Here is a 16,151-nt window from a genome sequence, read left to right on the forward strand (position 1 = left end):
GTTGGATAAAGATAATTTTTATATAAAAATTGTAGAGTTTAAGGAGATCTACAACTTTCTAGTTTTGAGTTTCTTTTTCATTTAAGATTGGTAAGATGCTCAAAAAATAATATAAAGTTTTATAGTATAATAATCATGTACAAACGTTTATCGTCTTAGAAAAATAATATCTTTTTTATATGATATTAAATGAAGATAATTTTTGTAGTTATAGCTCTCAATAAGATCTATAACTTTATCTTATCTTCAGGTCTTATGCAAAATAATAATAAAGTTTCATCAGCATATATTAATAACATACCAAGATCATATCTTTTTTATAGTATCAAATAAAATAGTTTTATATCAAAGTTGTAGTTATAGATGAAATCTATAATTTTTTTTGAGTTTTGAGGTTTTTCATTTGAGATGACTAAGATGGTCAAAAAAAATAGTATAAATTTTGAAGAGCTATCGATCACGTACCAGGCTTGTTTCTTAGAAAAAACCTATTTTTTTTTTCTTATATCTGATAAAGATAATTCTATACCTAATAATAAAGAGGTAAAATTTCTTGTCACCTAAATTTTCATCCAACTCTAATCTCTATTTGGATTCTGGTTTCTTATCCGATAATCCTCTTTTCAACCTGCTAAGCCAAGTCAGGCGCCTCTAAATCTATCTCACCAGACACGAGACATGCTGCCCCACACATCGGCTTACATGCATCCCACATACTGACATACATGCATCAACCGACCTAACATGCATGCATCATGCATATGCACGAGCACCTTAATTAGCTGTCCACTTAATTGCACAAATCAGCCAATCACAAGGAGACCACTTCTCCTATCTGGTTATGCATGCACACACGTGATCCGTGATCTCACGTTACTTGCCTACACCATCTTGTTTCCTTCTTCGGTAATACTGTCCCAATTACACTGGCCAAAACAAACATCACATTGTAGCCTGCACATCTCCCATGTACATCTCACAGAGTGATCGTCTTCACGTACATTGTTTTCTAGCCTGAGACAAGATTTTTAACCAATATGACCTCAGTTTCGACCTGAGCGAGACCGAGGTGAGGATATGCGACATCGACGATGCGGGGCAAGGTTGAGGAGAGAGAGAGAGGAGACAACAGATGTGGGGGAGGCTCTCAAATCGTTGGGGGCATGTGGCCACTAGGGCTCCAACGCATGGACCTGCGAGGGTGCCGAGACGCCATTGTTTGGAGCTACCTAGGTCTTCTCGCGTCAGGGCTATGTGACCGGCACGGTGCAGTGACCATTAGCCCGTTAGGGCTCCATGGCCGCCATGACAAGACTTCAAGAAAACAAAATTGGAGGCCTCAGGAGTGCGAGTGGACGAGGCCACGTGACTCTAAGTCTGAGTTAGCAGATAAGGATAAGAAAGAAGAGAAAAGAAATAAAAAATGGTATTATGTTTCCTCATTGATTAATTGTGTACGGTCACGACTTTAACAAAGAATGAACGACGAAGTGTATATGACGAAGTGCAAGTGAAAATATGTGCCCCTGACCCTTCCTATTCGTCTGCACTATGGCGTAGATGCAATTGATTACTTAATTAGTTTCTCTCATGCAATGTACGGATATTTTTGCTAGTTTTAAATAAAAGATGCATATCAGCTACACATCTCAGTAAAAAAAGTATATTTAAATAAAAGATGCATATCAGCTACACATCTCGTCGAAATTGTTGTTTAACATAGCAGATCTTGTCCGCCAACGCACGTGGTAAGATAGCATGATTTTATTGCACCATGCATGTTGGCATGACTAAAAGGGCTAAAAATAAAATAAAAAATAGAGCCATTTTAAAATAAAAATTTAAAATGGATTTTTCAAATAGAAATATTTCCTAGCCACCCAATCTACATCAGTGTAGATAGCGTTTGATTTAGAGATCTGTTAGGATCAGATTGATTCGATGATACTTTCAGTCATGACTTTTCATCAAAACAAACAAAACGTAGCGCTATTTTTTTTCCATGGGACCGTCCTTATTCCTTCTTTAGTTAAGAGAGGATGAAACAAGTCCTATTTTCTGTTTGTTTTGGGGAATCTTATAAGGCCTAGTTTAGTTCTAAATTTTTTTCAAGATTTCCATCACATCAAATCTTTAGACACATGCATAGAGCATTAAATATAGATAAAAAAAATAACTAATTACACAATTTGTCTGGGGAGCCTAGTTAGTTCGTGGTTGAATAATAATTATCAAATACAAACGAAAATGCTACAATAGTAAAACCCAAAGAGTTTTCCCAAACTAAACCAGGCCTAATAGACGGGATGGACCCTTTTTTTGACAAACAAACCAATTAAATTAGCAGCAAAACGTTGCAATCAGTCTAGCAGACTGAAAGTTTACATCAGAAAGTGCCTCTAACAGAGAGCACTGCTCAGTATGCGAGCCATAGCATACAGGTTCAAACATAGAAGTCGATTGCTCTGGAGGTAAGAAAGCAAGTCTAGCTAGTTTATCTACTGTAGAATTTATTGTTCTATTAATATGAAGAATTTTGTCTTGACATCTACGAACAACACTTTTGAATAATTGGGTGAAGGGCTTCATCCTCCAATCCGAAGGGTTCAGTGTGGTCCACTGCATTAAGAGCAAGTATTATAATACAGCCAGCTGCTGGCTGTAAGACTTCTTTACAGCCTTCTTGTAGCCCACTCATATAATGGTTAGCTTATCATTATTAATACATGGTCCACTTGTCTGTCTCACAGACTTTCTTGGCTTTTGTGTCTGAGCCGGCTGTAAGCTTACAGCCCGCTTTTACTCTCTCTCCTCTTCTCTCTCCTCCACCTCAGCATTTAGCTGGCTTACAGCCCACTATAATACTTGCTCTGAGAAAGTGCACAAGGATCTAAGAGTCTGAAAGGAATATAATGCTGTCGAAGTTGAGTCAGTCGTTGATGAGTGCAGCAAGCGCAAGCGCAGCTGCCTCTGCCATGACAATAGAATGGACTCCATAAACAAACATGGCGCATGGATAGTCTGTACTGTACCGGTTGAACCTGCTGTTCTTGAGTCGAGTTGTCATGAGTTAAAAAAGCATCAGTATAGCATGTGTCACCCTGGGTCAGCGTCGGCACGTGGACAAAATACCTGTTCTTCGACTTGTGAAGGTCCTGCATTTGAAATGGGAATGCTTACCTTGGATGGTGTCGTGACCATCAGGAGCCAGCGGGCCCCACCTGGCATATCTTTTTATTTTCTCTTCCTCCGTAGGAGTATTGCCTTGTCTTCCCGAGCCATACTCGCCTGGAACTCGTCGCTGCCCGTCCACTCCTGGTGCCGCTGCTCATCCTCTGCGGCCTCCCCACGCCGAGCCACGACTTCCTCGCCTATGCGTCGCCGAGCCGCTGCTAGCGCGCATCTCCTCGAGCTCGAGCCGCATCCATGGAGATGGAGGTCACCTCCCTCAGCCATGGTGGCACACAAGACCGGATGAGGTAGGAGTGTGACGGGGCCCAGTGGTCAAGCAGCACAGCGAACCAAACCCGTTAGCGTCCCTCACCCCCACCCTAAGGTTGAAAACAAACGGAAAATCGCTATATCGTTTTCATTTTTATAATTTTAGACGAAAACGAAAGCGGAAGCCGGACAACCGGAAGCGAAAACGGTAGCGGGATAAACGGTAATACGAAAACGGGTAAATACGATCGAAAAATAGACGGAAACAAGCGGTAAGCGAAAATTTAAACCGGAACATGTAAGCCGCATATGATAGCGCAAATAGAGAGACCAAAATGCAATACCAAATATCAAATATGCACTAATAAGTAACTAGCGACCACATTAATACAATACCATATATCCATAGTCCATAGATCACAATTCACACAAATATAAATTATCCATACATCTCATAAGAACATATTCATAGTCAATACATCATAATTCATACAAATATAAATTATCCATACATCACATAAAACAAGAGACATTTTGGGTCATATTGGGCTTAGGGAGTATGTTGAACTAATTTCCCGTTTTTATGAAAAACGGGATAGAAAACGGGATATCCCGGTAAAAAACGGTATTCCGCAAATACGGACGGACAAACGCTCTACCGATTTCGATCCCGCTCCCGTTTTAATCCGTCCCGTTTTCAGTCCCGTTTCCGTTTATCCCGTAAAAAACGAAAACGAACGGGAAAATACGGTATACGGTTGCGGACGAAACGGGATTCATCCCGTCCGTTTTCAACTTTACCCACCCCCACACACTGCTCGTGGGCCAGGAATACTGTGACCCCACAAATCAGTCACTCTATCTCCTTGTATCGTCTGCTCTCTCTACTCCACTCCTCCTCTAGGCCTTGTTTACTTCCCGAAATTTTAGGCCGAAATGCAAAAAAAATTGCAATTTGGCCTTTTGGAAGTAAACGGGCCCGAAATATTTTGGGCCAATTTCGTAAACAGAAAGCAGAAATATGCCCAAACTTCTGTTTTCGTATAAGTACTTCCACGGCGCGTCGTACTTATACGCGACCGCCGCGTGAAACCCTAACCCTATCCTCATTGTCGCCCACCCGCAGCGCACACCGGCCGCCGCGCCGCTCTCCTCTCTCTCGTTCCTTCCCTCCGCCGCCGCCGTGCTCTCCTCCCTCCCGTCCCTGCTCCACGCAGCTTAGGTCTCCCCCTCTAGATCCATCCGTCTCCTCTTCTCTCGTCGCGTTTGTCTTGGCAACCATGGCCGGCCATGGCAGCGGCGGCTTCGACGGTGACGAGGCTGGCTTCAACCGGAGCCACAACAGCGGATCGGCGGCCGGCGGCGTCACGCTCGATTTCTGGGCCAGCTCCGGACCAAGCACCTTCGGCTCCGGCGCTGGGTCAAGCTCGTACCCCAACCCGCACCTAGGGTTCGACGGGCTCCACATCAACGCTGCGGACCAATGGGCGGCCGACGACGTCGACCACTACGCCGAGCATCTCCGCGGAAGCAGAGATCTTATGCCGCCGCCCGTTCGCGTCCCGACGGTGGGGGCACCTCGCCGTCCCTTGTTCCGGCCGCCTCGGCAAGCTGGTGACCCTGTGGGGTCAGCAGAGGAAGGTTTCGGCGACCCGTTGTCGCCTGGCGGGGGCAGCAACCCTCGATCTGCACGCACGTCATCTCGCGGCCGAGGACGCGGTCACCGCTCACAAGCTTCTGCCGGAAAGGTAAACATATTTCTGTTTATTTTTGTTTATTTTTGTTTCGGACATTGCTTCTGTTTAGTATGTGATTAGGGTTGAGTTGTATGCTTGTTATGTGCTGGCCAGTTCATGATTGCTTGATTGTGGGACAGCCCAGAGCCCAGAGGGCATATTTCTGTTTAGGGTTTAGGGTTACGATATCATACATAGCAACTAATATACATTCTGCTTTCTGTTTACGGATTGAATTGTAAACAAGGATACATAGCAACTGAAACCATGATGAAATAATACAACACATAAATTAATATTTCACAGAGTATCATGCTGCTACCATATTACCAATTCAAACCATGATGAAACCTCTACTGAGATACATAATGCTTTCTGTTTTCATCATTTGGCCATGCTATCACGGATTAGGTGCACAAGAGCAAAGCTAATTGGACCACAGATAATCTAATAAAGTACTGCGAGTCCTACGTTTTAGAGATGCACAACGACAATTGCCCTGGAGGCCAAATGAACAAATATGGCTGGAAGGGGTTGAGCAGTAGGTACTATGCTGCAACAGGTTTGCTGCACGATAGGGAACAATTGCAGGGCAAGCAGAGGACCCTTAAGAAGCTGTGGAGGTTTTGTAACCTTGCACGTACGCACACTGGAGTTAATATAGATGCTGATGGGTTCATCCAAGCTACAGACAAGTGGTGGAACGACAACGCTACGGTATGTGTCTCATGCACTATACATTGCAATTCACTTGTACAGCTCGAACAATATGTAACTGTTTCACTGCCTGCAGGAATGCGAGTTCATGAAGATTAGGTCAAATGGACTGCCTCCGTACTTAGATTAGCTCGACGAGATGTTTGCCGGGAACACAGTTGATGGCTCCTCATCGTACGTTCCAGCTGTTGGTCCAACAACTCAAGTGCATGAAGTTACATCTGATGACGAAGGAGCAGATGACGAGGACACCCCTACCCCTATGAGCCTTGGGACGAAAAGGACAGGAAGCACTAGCACAACTGCAATGAGCCCCAACAAGAAGACCAAGAACACATACGCGAGGGTCATGAACCAGCACATGAGCTTTCATTTGGAGCTTGCTAGAGAGAGGCTGGAGGTTCACAAGAATGCCCTTCACAAAAAAGCACAGGATAAGGACGCCGTAAGGACAGCTGTGAACTGGAAAATAGCTGAGTGCTCTAGGATTGCTGAGCATGAGCTTGGCATTTCTCGAGACACGCCAGCCCTGTTGGACGGACTCCTTGCTCTGGCTGAGAATGAAGCGCAGATGGATTTGTTCCTTTCGTCAAGTGAGACAGGGAGGATTCGAATCATCCAGAAGCTCGCCAGCAACCCTCCGCCGGTGGACCCCTAGAACACCTTCCATCTAATGCATGTAGCAATGGCGCAGTAGTTCCACTGACAGTAGTTGCACTGACAGTGTAGAACCTTTTGTTGGAGAAGGAACCGATGCTTTTGGTTGTGATGTATGTTGGAGAAGGAACCGATGCTTTTGGTTGTGATGTATGTTGTAGTGCGTACGTGTGTGTGGTTTTATTTCTTTCTTTTCAAGAACTCTGAACTCTATGTTGTCATTTGTTTGGAATGACCTTTGAATGTACTAATTTGTTTGATCACCAATCTTTGTTGCACTATGAATTTGTATGTGCTACTATGCTACTTTTGGGGCATTCTGATGACATTGATTCTGTTCTACCATATGCTGACTACTCTGTGCTGTAATTGTGGCAGGCTAAGAGTTCTTGGTATGATGCACGAAGGGAGGAGTTGCTGCAGCAGTTGGAGAAGGAAGAAGATGAGTTGTTGGATGAGATGATGGAAGATACTGAGGAGGATGAGTTCATCATTGGTATGTACCAATATGCAATGCACATTGACAAGTACATGTGTAGAGCTGACTATAGAGTTCCTAAAATGAGTGGCATTGAATGGGTTCATGCTAAGACGGCCAGTGAGAAGTCATGTTACAACATGTTTAGAATGACCCCTACAATGTTCTTTACCTTGCATGAGCTTTTATGTGATAAGTACGGTCAAAAATCGACTACCAAGTCGACTTTATTTGAGGCTCTAGGCATGTTCTTATGGATGGTTGGGGCACCACAGTCTGTTAGGCAAGCTGAGGACAGATTTGAGAGGTCTTTGGGGACTGTCTCAAAAATGTTCAACAGAGTCTTGAATAGCCTTGTGCAGCTAGCAGCAGACATCATTAAGCCAGTTGACCCAGAGTTTAGAACACTGCATCCAAGGCTTAGAAATCCTAAGTTTTATCCACATTTCAAGGACTGCATAGGGGCTATAGATGGGACTCATGTCCAATGTGTAGTGCCAAATGACATGTTTGTTCAGCACTTGTGCCGCAAGGGAATCACTACACAAAATGTCATGGCTTGTTATGACTTCGACATGAGATTCACCTTTGTGAATGCTGGTTGGCCTGGATCTGTTCATGACATGAGAGTGTTCAATGACTCGACAACAACATATAGCGTTGTGTTCCCACATCCACCTCAAGGTACTGACTAATTGATACACATGACTGATTGTAATAGTTGATGACACTGTGGCTAACTGCTTGTTTGTGGATGCAGGAAAATACTATCTCGTGGACTCGGGCTATGCGAACAAGCAGGGGTACCTAGCTCCTTACAAAGGCAACAAGTACCATCTGCAGGAGTTCCGTGACGGGCCGGAGCCACAAGGTAAAGAGGAAATCTTCAATTATGCGCACTCTAGCCTTAGAAATGTTATTGAGCGGGCATTTGGAGTTTTGAAAATGAAGTGGCACATGTTGCAAAAGATCCCTCCATACGCACCTCACAAGCAATCCAAAATCATTGTTGCATGTATGGCACTGCATAATTTTATGAGAAGCAGTGGCATACCAGATAAGCACTTCCATAGGTGTGACAATAATGAGAACTATGTGCCGCGACAAGCGTATGAGAATCAGCCACCTCTTGAGGTTGTCGAAGATGGTCCAAACCCGATGGCTGCATTCCGTGACTCGCTTGCTTATGCTATGGCAAGTGGTTCGTAAAAGTGTTGTGATTGTTCACAGGTTTGTTTATTTAATACCTGCGGTTTGTGAGTATTTTTTTACGACAGTTTTGAATTCATGCGATTATCTGTGAATGTTTGAGGACATATATGAGCTGTGATGTTTATTGTAACATTGTTGAGCCCATTATGTGGTAGTAATAGGAAATAAATGTTGTAATAGGATGATTACAGTTTTGATGTAATAAAGTGTGCATGAACAGTGCCTGTGATTTTGTGTATATATGAATGTATGCATGTTCTGCATGGTGGCCAAGCACAGGAACAACAGCATTAACAGCAACCTGCATGTGCTTGGGGTTGCATGGCAACCATTTAATGCAGCTGCATGACTTGCAGTTTTGCAAAATATTTTGGAAGTAAACAGCAAAAGCAAAATAGTTGTTGTGAGGATTTTGGTGTGATGAACATTTCCTTTGGGATTTTGCAATTTTGCAAAATAGTTCAGGAGGTCCTAGTTTTACTCACAACCTTTATTACCCCACTTCCCTCAAAAAAAAAAAACCTTTATTACTCCACCAGCTTCTTGTGACCCCTAGGCTCTATGACACGTGAGCCCTATGCCTGTTAAAAGGAACTGCAACTGCAAGGTCCTCATCACTGAGGAAGCAGAGCAGCCCCTGCTCAGTCACGCAGTCCTCACTCACCGTTGGATGGTAGCCATTTTTTCTTGAGAGCGCACATCTTCCCCAATGATGTGGTTCATGGATGTTTTCGTTTCAATCCGTCAAAGGTAACCACCATTTTACACGGACAAATAGTGTTACCTTCGGTCAAAAAAGGTTTATTGCATTTTGCCCTGTGTGTGACTCAAACCTTTTCCCCCATTTGATTTACTTTCTACAGCTCGTCTTTGGTGAAGAAAATCCTGTCTCCCCCCCTTCAGTGTAGTTCTTCTCTTTCTCTGATTTTCCGCACATGATTTGATCTCATCTTGTTGCTTTGTATCGCCAGAAAAAGAACACCTTCAATTTCTTTTGCGCATTTTGTTCATTGGAGCATCAGCCATTCTGAATGCCCCTTCATTTGTTAGCTTTGGGTTCAGTGAGGGATTTGCTCTTTTCAATCTGTTCATGGTCTACACGTCTCTTGCAGATTAGAGCTACAGACTGGTTTACGTGATGCTAAAATGCCCTTACTTACCTACCCGATTATTTCCTCTGCAGATCGACTTGAGTGCTGTTGATAGTTGGCTGGGGTTGCAGGCAACGAATTGGTGGGTGCTGTTCTTGTTCTCCCTTTGCTAGGGTGAGGTTTTGCTCTATGCCATGCTGATTGACATTTTTGCTGAATCACGTTTTGTTTGTGCTCGAATCTCGGTGCTGATTGCCTTTCCAATCACTAGGTAAAACATACACATGTTAGAAAGCACTCTCAGGAACCCTTCTCATCCTACTGTTGTTCAGGCCAGTGCTCATGCCATAGTTCCCTTTTATTTAAAAAATGTCAGTGTTACCTTCTCTGAACATCATGTGATCATGGTTTCTCGCTACATTTCCACAAGAGGATTAAGATAGAAAAGCATGCATGTCTTGTCCCTATCTGTTTGCTATGCTAAAATCTTACATGTGGACTGCTTGATGTAGTAAAGCTAACATATAAACATAGGAAAAAAAGTCAGAGAAGATAAGACATGAGGTTATGTTGTTTGGTTGAGCAACCATTCACTCATCACGGTGTGTGTGATTCAACCTTTTTTTCTCCAGTTGATTTACTTTCTACTGTTCCACTCTCCCCCATTCAGTGTAGTTCTCTCTCTTTCTCTGATCTTTTGCACATGATTTAATCTGATCTTGTTGCTTTGTATTGCCAAAAAAAAGACCTTTGATTTCTTTTGTGCATTTTGTTCATTGGAGCCTAAGCCATTCTGAACGTCCTTCATTTGTTTGCTTTGGGTTCAGTGAGGGATTCGCTCTTTTCAATCTCTTCATGGTCTACACATCTCCTGCAGATTAGACCTACAGATAAGTTTATGTGATGCTAAATGCCCTTACTTACCTACCTGATTATTTCCTCTGCAGGTCGACTTGAGGGCTGCTGATACTTGGCTGGGGGTGTAGGCAACGAATTGGTGTGGGTGCTAGTTATATTTGGCCCTCTGCTAAGGTGAGGTTTTGCTACAATGTCATACCCAGATTGGTTGCCACTTTTGCTGGATTGCATTTTGTTTGTGCTAGAATCTTGGTGCTGATTGCCTTTGTAATCACTAGGTAAACACATGTTAGAAAAGCACTCTAGAAACCCTTCTCATCCTACAATTGTTCAGGCCAGCAGTGCTCATTTCATAGTTACCTTCTCTGACATCATGTGACCTTGGTTTTTCTCCCTACATTTCCACAAGCAGATCAAAATAAGATAGAAAAACATACAATTTCTTGTCCCTATCTGTTTGTTACAACAAGATGTGCCTACTTCAATCTTTAAAAATCGTGAAATAATCTAATAAACACGCCAACCTAACTAGATTATTCACCTATATCTAGTCCTGATGAAATTCTGAATGGTCTAAAGTGAAGGTGTACCACATGAGTATTGTTCGCTGAATGTACTATAGCATACTCTTGGTTCATTTAGTGGCATCTAAACTACAAAATCACCTATCATTTGGCTCATAGAATCTGTTTCTCAAATGTATGAACTTCCGGATGAACTATCATAAAGTGAACATAATACAAATAACTTCGTTCTGACATTCTGATTACTACTAATCGTTCAGACCGAATGGTGGACGACAGTGGAGAGAGCGACCCCCTAGAGTCTTTGGCTTCAAAAATTGACTTCAAGATGAATTTACTCAACGATGTCATGACTGAACACAGAGAGATAAAACAAATAATCAGTGGGGTCATGAAAGAAAAGGAGAGTCTCCAACAAGGGAAGGACAGGCTCCAACAAGAGGAGGAGAGGCTCCAGCAATTGAAGGAGAGGCTCCAGCATGAGCATCTTGGTCAGTTCTGTATGCATGTTGAAATCTATTTCAATAAATAGTTTGTTTGGACCATGATGTGTATATCACATTTATTTGCATGCCCTCATTCTCTAGTATAATATTATCCAAAATGATGAGCTTATTGCATTCTTCAAACATTGCTAGTTAATCAAAATACTGTTTCTCAATTTTTTCTTGTCAGAAAATGGAGAGACTTTAGCAAGAATGAAGGAGGACATTTTATCATCCAAGAAAACATTGGTGGAAGCAAGGGATGCACTTGTGTCATCAACAGAGTTGATTTCCCAAAAGGACACATACGTGGAGTTCCTAAAGAAAAAGCTTCAAGAGATTGAAGCCAAGAATAATCAAGTTGAGCAACAGGGTGGTACTAAGCCTACTGAACCAGGAGGGGTAATAATGATAACCCATAGACTTTGTATCTAATGTTAAATTATTTCTTAATGCCATCGGCCACTCACTCTGCAGTGCAGCCTAACATGTTGTACCTCTTTTTTTCACACCATATGCCTTCCTGGGTTCCATAGCTATCCAAACCAAACTTTTTTTGTCAAAAAAAAACCAGACTTGCTTGCGACTATAAGAGTTCTGTCATCATGGTTAAATTTAGCGCATCCACTATCTCTAGATAGTTTTACCTCACATATTTTTTAATATTAACTTTACAACCAATTTCTCCTTGCTTGGAATACAATGAGTCCTTGACACGTCCTCTGCAAAGAAACTTACATGAGTTTTCCCTTTCTGTATTTCTGAATGAGATTACACATTTCTAGGTAACTATATGTGTTCATATCCTTTCCTTCAATAAATAGCAGAACTCCAGCCACCTTTTTGATGAAATTATTATCTATGCTCATATCTTCATTTATGTTCAATGTTTTTACACATTGGATTGTATTAAGGTTAGGAAATGTAACTGTGAAAATAGGTGCAAACAAAGTCAATGCAGAAGAGGAAAAGGCAATCTGAAGGACCTTTGGACTATGGTTCTGACACAAATGAGCCTACAAGCCAATTGTTTGACCAACCACTGTCTCCTTTGGGATCACTAGAGAATCCTCATGTATGGGACCTTGAGCACATGCTAGTTTTTCTCCATCTTTAATATTTCCATTTGACCACCTAACTTCTAGGATAATAATGTATCCTGTAGATTCCATTTCTGTTCATTCTTTGTCCATTGAGCTCTCTTGCCTATATAAGTATAAATGTGAATGCAGGTGCAGAAAAGATCAATGAAGATGAAGAGAAGGCTATTTGAAAGAACTCTGGGTAATGATGCTGACAATCTTGAAGTAATAAAAGAGGGCCCCAGGCGAGAGGTGGCCAACAACCCAACTGTTGGGCAAACCTCAGGTGTTCAGTTGTGCAATGAAGATGACCTAGAGGCAATCATAGACGAGCTGATCAAGGTTCGGTCATATACCTCAATTTTTTGCTCAATGTACTTAGCTCCAGCATGTATTCTTATCAAATGTACTTGAGCCTTATCTTACCTGCGATTTGGTGTTTCAGGGATTCCTTGAAATTGATTATGGTAGACGGAAAATTGGGATAAAGGAAATGGGGGAGCTGAGTGAGAAGGCATTCAAGACTGCCTGTCGTGCCAAGGTACCTCCTAAAGAAGTTGGTGCGACATTTGATCAGTTGTACTCATCATGGCAGCAGCAGCTTGGTGACCTAAGTTGGTATCCCTTCAAGAGTGTCACAATTGATGGGAATTGTCAGGCATGTTAATTCTAGAAGGCTTAGTAGTATCTCATATGTTCCTTTTGATCCATTCTCAAGGATAATGGACTGTTTTGTTTACATTATCAGGAGATTGTGAATTTGGATGATGATAAACTGCAAGAGCTGCAAGGGGTATGGGGACAGGATGCCCACAATGCTGTCGTTACTGCACTGTTGGAAATGAAAGAATATAACCGCCTGAGCGACAGAAGCATTGCCTATGAGCTATGGAACTACAAGGAGGGGAGGAAGGCCACTACAAAGGAGTGTGTTCAATACCTGTTCAATCAGGTGAAGATACTTTCGGTGTCCAACCGCAGGAATATTCTCAGGTACTTTACATTGTATTCGAACTGATGCACTGTTGTGAAATGCTATCTGTCGACGAAAGCTGGTCGGCAGTCTACCTTGGGGTATACCCACGGTAGTAGTTTATCGGTAGACGGTGCGCAAACTACGAACTCGATGGTGACGCAAGACACGGACAAGCTTTTTATCCAGGTTCGGCCGCCGAGTTGACGTAATACCTACGTCCTGCGTCTGGTTGTATTGATTTGTGTTGAGAGAATATCCTGTCCTAGGGGGGTCCCTTGCCCCTCCTTATATAGTCTGGAGGGCAGGGTTACAGATCTGGAAACTAATCCTAGTCGGTTACAATTGCCATGGATAATTCGATATCAATTCCTATTCTAACCGACTAGAATCCTGCTTGATCTTCACATATTGTTTCCTTGCGCGAAACTCCAGGTTGTCGGATCAAGCCTTGAACTCGTCTCGTAATGGGCCCAGCCTCCTGGCCGAAGTCTAGCTGTAAGGGTATAGGGGTTTATACCCCCACACTATCTGGAGGATATTTTTTTTGAAAGATCAGGAGGATATATTTATGATCTATATTAGAGAAATACACTTACACACGAGCTGCCCTGCATTGACCTGAACTACAAAATCACAGGCCATGTTGATAGTCGAAAACAATGAACTTGTTAGGCGTCCTTTTGGTATAAGCACTTCATGCCTTCAAGGTTTAAACAGATTTTGAGGCTAGTGCGCAGAACACATGTTCCATTGCTTTTAGCTAACATTTCTAGATATCATTTAATTTGTTAATGCATATACAGTTAACTGAAATGTTTTGTTAACAGACTAAAGTCACATAGAAACTATTCTAGCACCTTTCTTTTCGAACAAACAATGATTGATAAGGAGAGAACAGAGGTATAATCACTTAGGACCAGCGGATTGTAAAAAAAAGGAGGATCTAAGTTAGATTAACAAAAACTCCTAAATGTTCGGCTCCTGCAATGGCCCAGGTTTGGGCCTTGTCTTGCACCAAAACATTTGTGTAGCATTTGCTCAGAAGCTGATAAATTCTGAAATGTTTGATTTTCAGTTCATTGTACAAATGTTTGACTTTCCATTCTCTACACGGAACAACAATTTTCTGTGACTTCGGTTTGTTAATGAAATGAAAACATTTTGGATTTCATTCATGCACCATATCATGGTAGAAATGTCATTTTTTACGAATAAAGTGGTCAAAATGGAATGATATGATTTGAACACCACATGTTATGTGATATTAAGGACAAGTAGATAACTGCTGCAGACCCATCTTTTTTTTATTATTATAAAAAAGGCCCGGTGGGGCTAGCCGCACTTCCGTCTTTCCTGTACATATAACTTCTTTTCTTCCTTAATTGAGAAGCAGATCTCCTGCCAGGTTTTCGAAATTTTTTTTATAAAAAATGCAGAACAATACATTCATGTTTCAAAGTTGCATTGTGAATAATTGATATTCTGGGATTACCTTAGTTGATGGCTTGATATTTCTTTCAAGTTGCTGCATGTCTCTTCGACAATCAAATCCATTACAAATGCCAGACTGTTTTTATACATGGAACTCATGCTTGCCCCCTTGTTGTTGTGCAGGTCCAGAGGCAGAGCATGAAACTGCCTCCCAACTCTAAAAAATCTGTCGCGACACAGGAATCCACAAGCTCCTTTGGATTATGCACATATATGCCCATGACTTAAGTAGGCCATGGTTCTGCTTCATAGAAGCAGTGCCTATGATGTAGTGAGCACACATCTCTGGACTGATGAACAATCAGAGTGTAGTCATAGGACTGTAAGGAATTATGGTTTAAGACTAATTGACTATGACCTGTATGTTACCCTCATAAACTTCCATGCTTCGTATTAGGACTATGTTTGTGTTTCAGTTCTCTTAACCTCTCTTTATCTTTTGTTCTGTCTGATGTCTGTTTGCACTGGGAAAGTGCTCTAGTTTTCGCTCTGAAGTTGCCTTTGGTCTGTTGGGGGAACTAGTGCAAAGAAGTTGAAAATGAACTTTTGTTTGGTGATTGGTCTAGCATTATCAGGAAACATTGCCATGCCTGAGGCCGGCAAGGACATCGTCGTCACCATGCGTCCATGCCGGTTGCCACATCGTCAGGTTGCTCGGCACAAGGAAACACACACATACCTTAACATGCGGTTTATATAGGAGGAGTATGCGGATGCCTTCCTCCAACAACTAGTAGCAAGACTCGATTGTCTCTTGTACTTCATCCATTCCAAATTATATTTCGTTTGTACTTTTCTTTTTGAAAAGAAATATTTCGTTTGTACTTTGCTACGTGCATCCAAACATATGCCACGTCCAGGTACACAATAAAATCTATATATCTTTTTATCTAAAAAAATAAATCTATGTATTAAAAAGCCAAAACGACTTATGATTTAGAATGATGGGAGTAACTTATATATATATATATGACTAGGGTAATTGAAGCTTGTGCAGTCCTACTGCCCTCAAGTTGTGATTATGGAGTAGCAGGGGATCAATAATTAAAACTAGAAAACTAGTTTTCCACAAACATAAAAACAGCACCCTATGCTTAAAGTTTCCAATCACAAGTTGTCCAATCTTTCAACAACCATACATGTGCTGAAATTTTCTGAACTACCAAAATGCGTTTTTTGAATTTGTTTTCTTGTTTCCATCTACTTAGCAGTTTGCACCATATATTTTCCCCAACAAGAAGCAAGAAGGTGACTTTGTCAACATATAGCAAGAGAATTAACGAGTACTAAAAAAACAAGAATCGTAGCTGAACTTGCTGGGTAGTTGACACTAAGAAGTGACAGATTCTAGAATTGTGAATGATGAACAGATTAAGAAACAATTGAAACCATAATCTTCGGGG

The 16,151-nt window shown here is 41.9% G+C and overlaps 1 protein-coding gene across 7 annotated transcripts; it reads left to right on the plus strand.

Moving 5' to 3' along the window:
- On the plus strand, positions 8,855–15,173 carry LOC8068112 (factor of DNA methylation 1). 7 transcript variants are annotated; one of them, XM_021446135.1, is made up of 10 exons: positions 8,855–8,991; positions 9,425–9,506; positions 10,280–10,364; positions 10,975–11,205; positions 11,390–11,601; positions 12,140–12,274; positions 12,432–12,623; positions 12,727–12,939; positions 13,030–13,274; positions 14,872–15,173. In XM_021446135.1, exons 4-10 carry the CDS (start codon positions 10,980–10,982, stop codon positions 14,888–14,890), a joined length of 1,242 nt encoding a protein of 413 aa, XP_021301810.1. In that variant the 5' UTR covers positions 8,855–8,991; positions 9,425–9,506; positions 10,280–10,364; positions 10,975–10,979; the 3' UTR covers positions 14,891–15,173. The 7 variants fall into 7 exon arrangements, with proteins under 7 accessions (XP_021301810.1, XP_021301813.1, XP_021301816.1 ...); XM_021446138.1 differs by having other exon boundaries at positions 9,425–9,474; XM_021446137.1 differs by lacking the exon at positions 8,855–8,991 and adding an exon at positions 9,012–9,040.

Source organism: Sorghum bicolor, chromosome 8 (assembly GCF_000003195.3).
Source record: "Sorghum bicolor cultivar BTx623 chromosome 8, Sorghum_bicolor_NCBIv3, whole genome shotgun sequence".
NCBI lineage: Eukaryota > Viridiplantae > Streptophyta > Magnoliopsida > Poales > Poaceae > Sorghum > Sorghum bicolor.

What these genes read in the sequence shown, in the direction of transcription:
- LOC8068112 (XM_021446135.1), top strand. Translation starts at nt 10,980, where the DNA reads ATGGTGGACGACAGTGGAGAGAGCGACCCCCTAGAGTCTTTGGCTTCA. An exon ending in GATCACTAGAGAATCCTCAT is followed by an intron (nt 12,275 to 12,431) that starts GTATGGGACCTT and finishes ATGTGAATGCAG; the next exon opens with GTGCAGAAAAGATCAATGAA. An exon ending in TCATAGACGAGCTGATCAAG is followed by an intron (nt 12,624 to 12,726) that starts GTTCGGTCATAT and finishes TTGGTGTTTCAG; the next exon opens with GGATTCCTTGAAATTGATTA.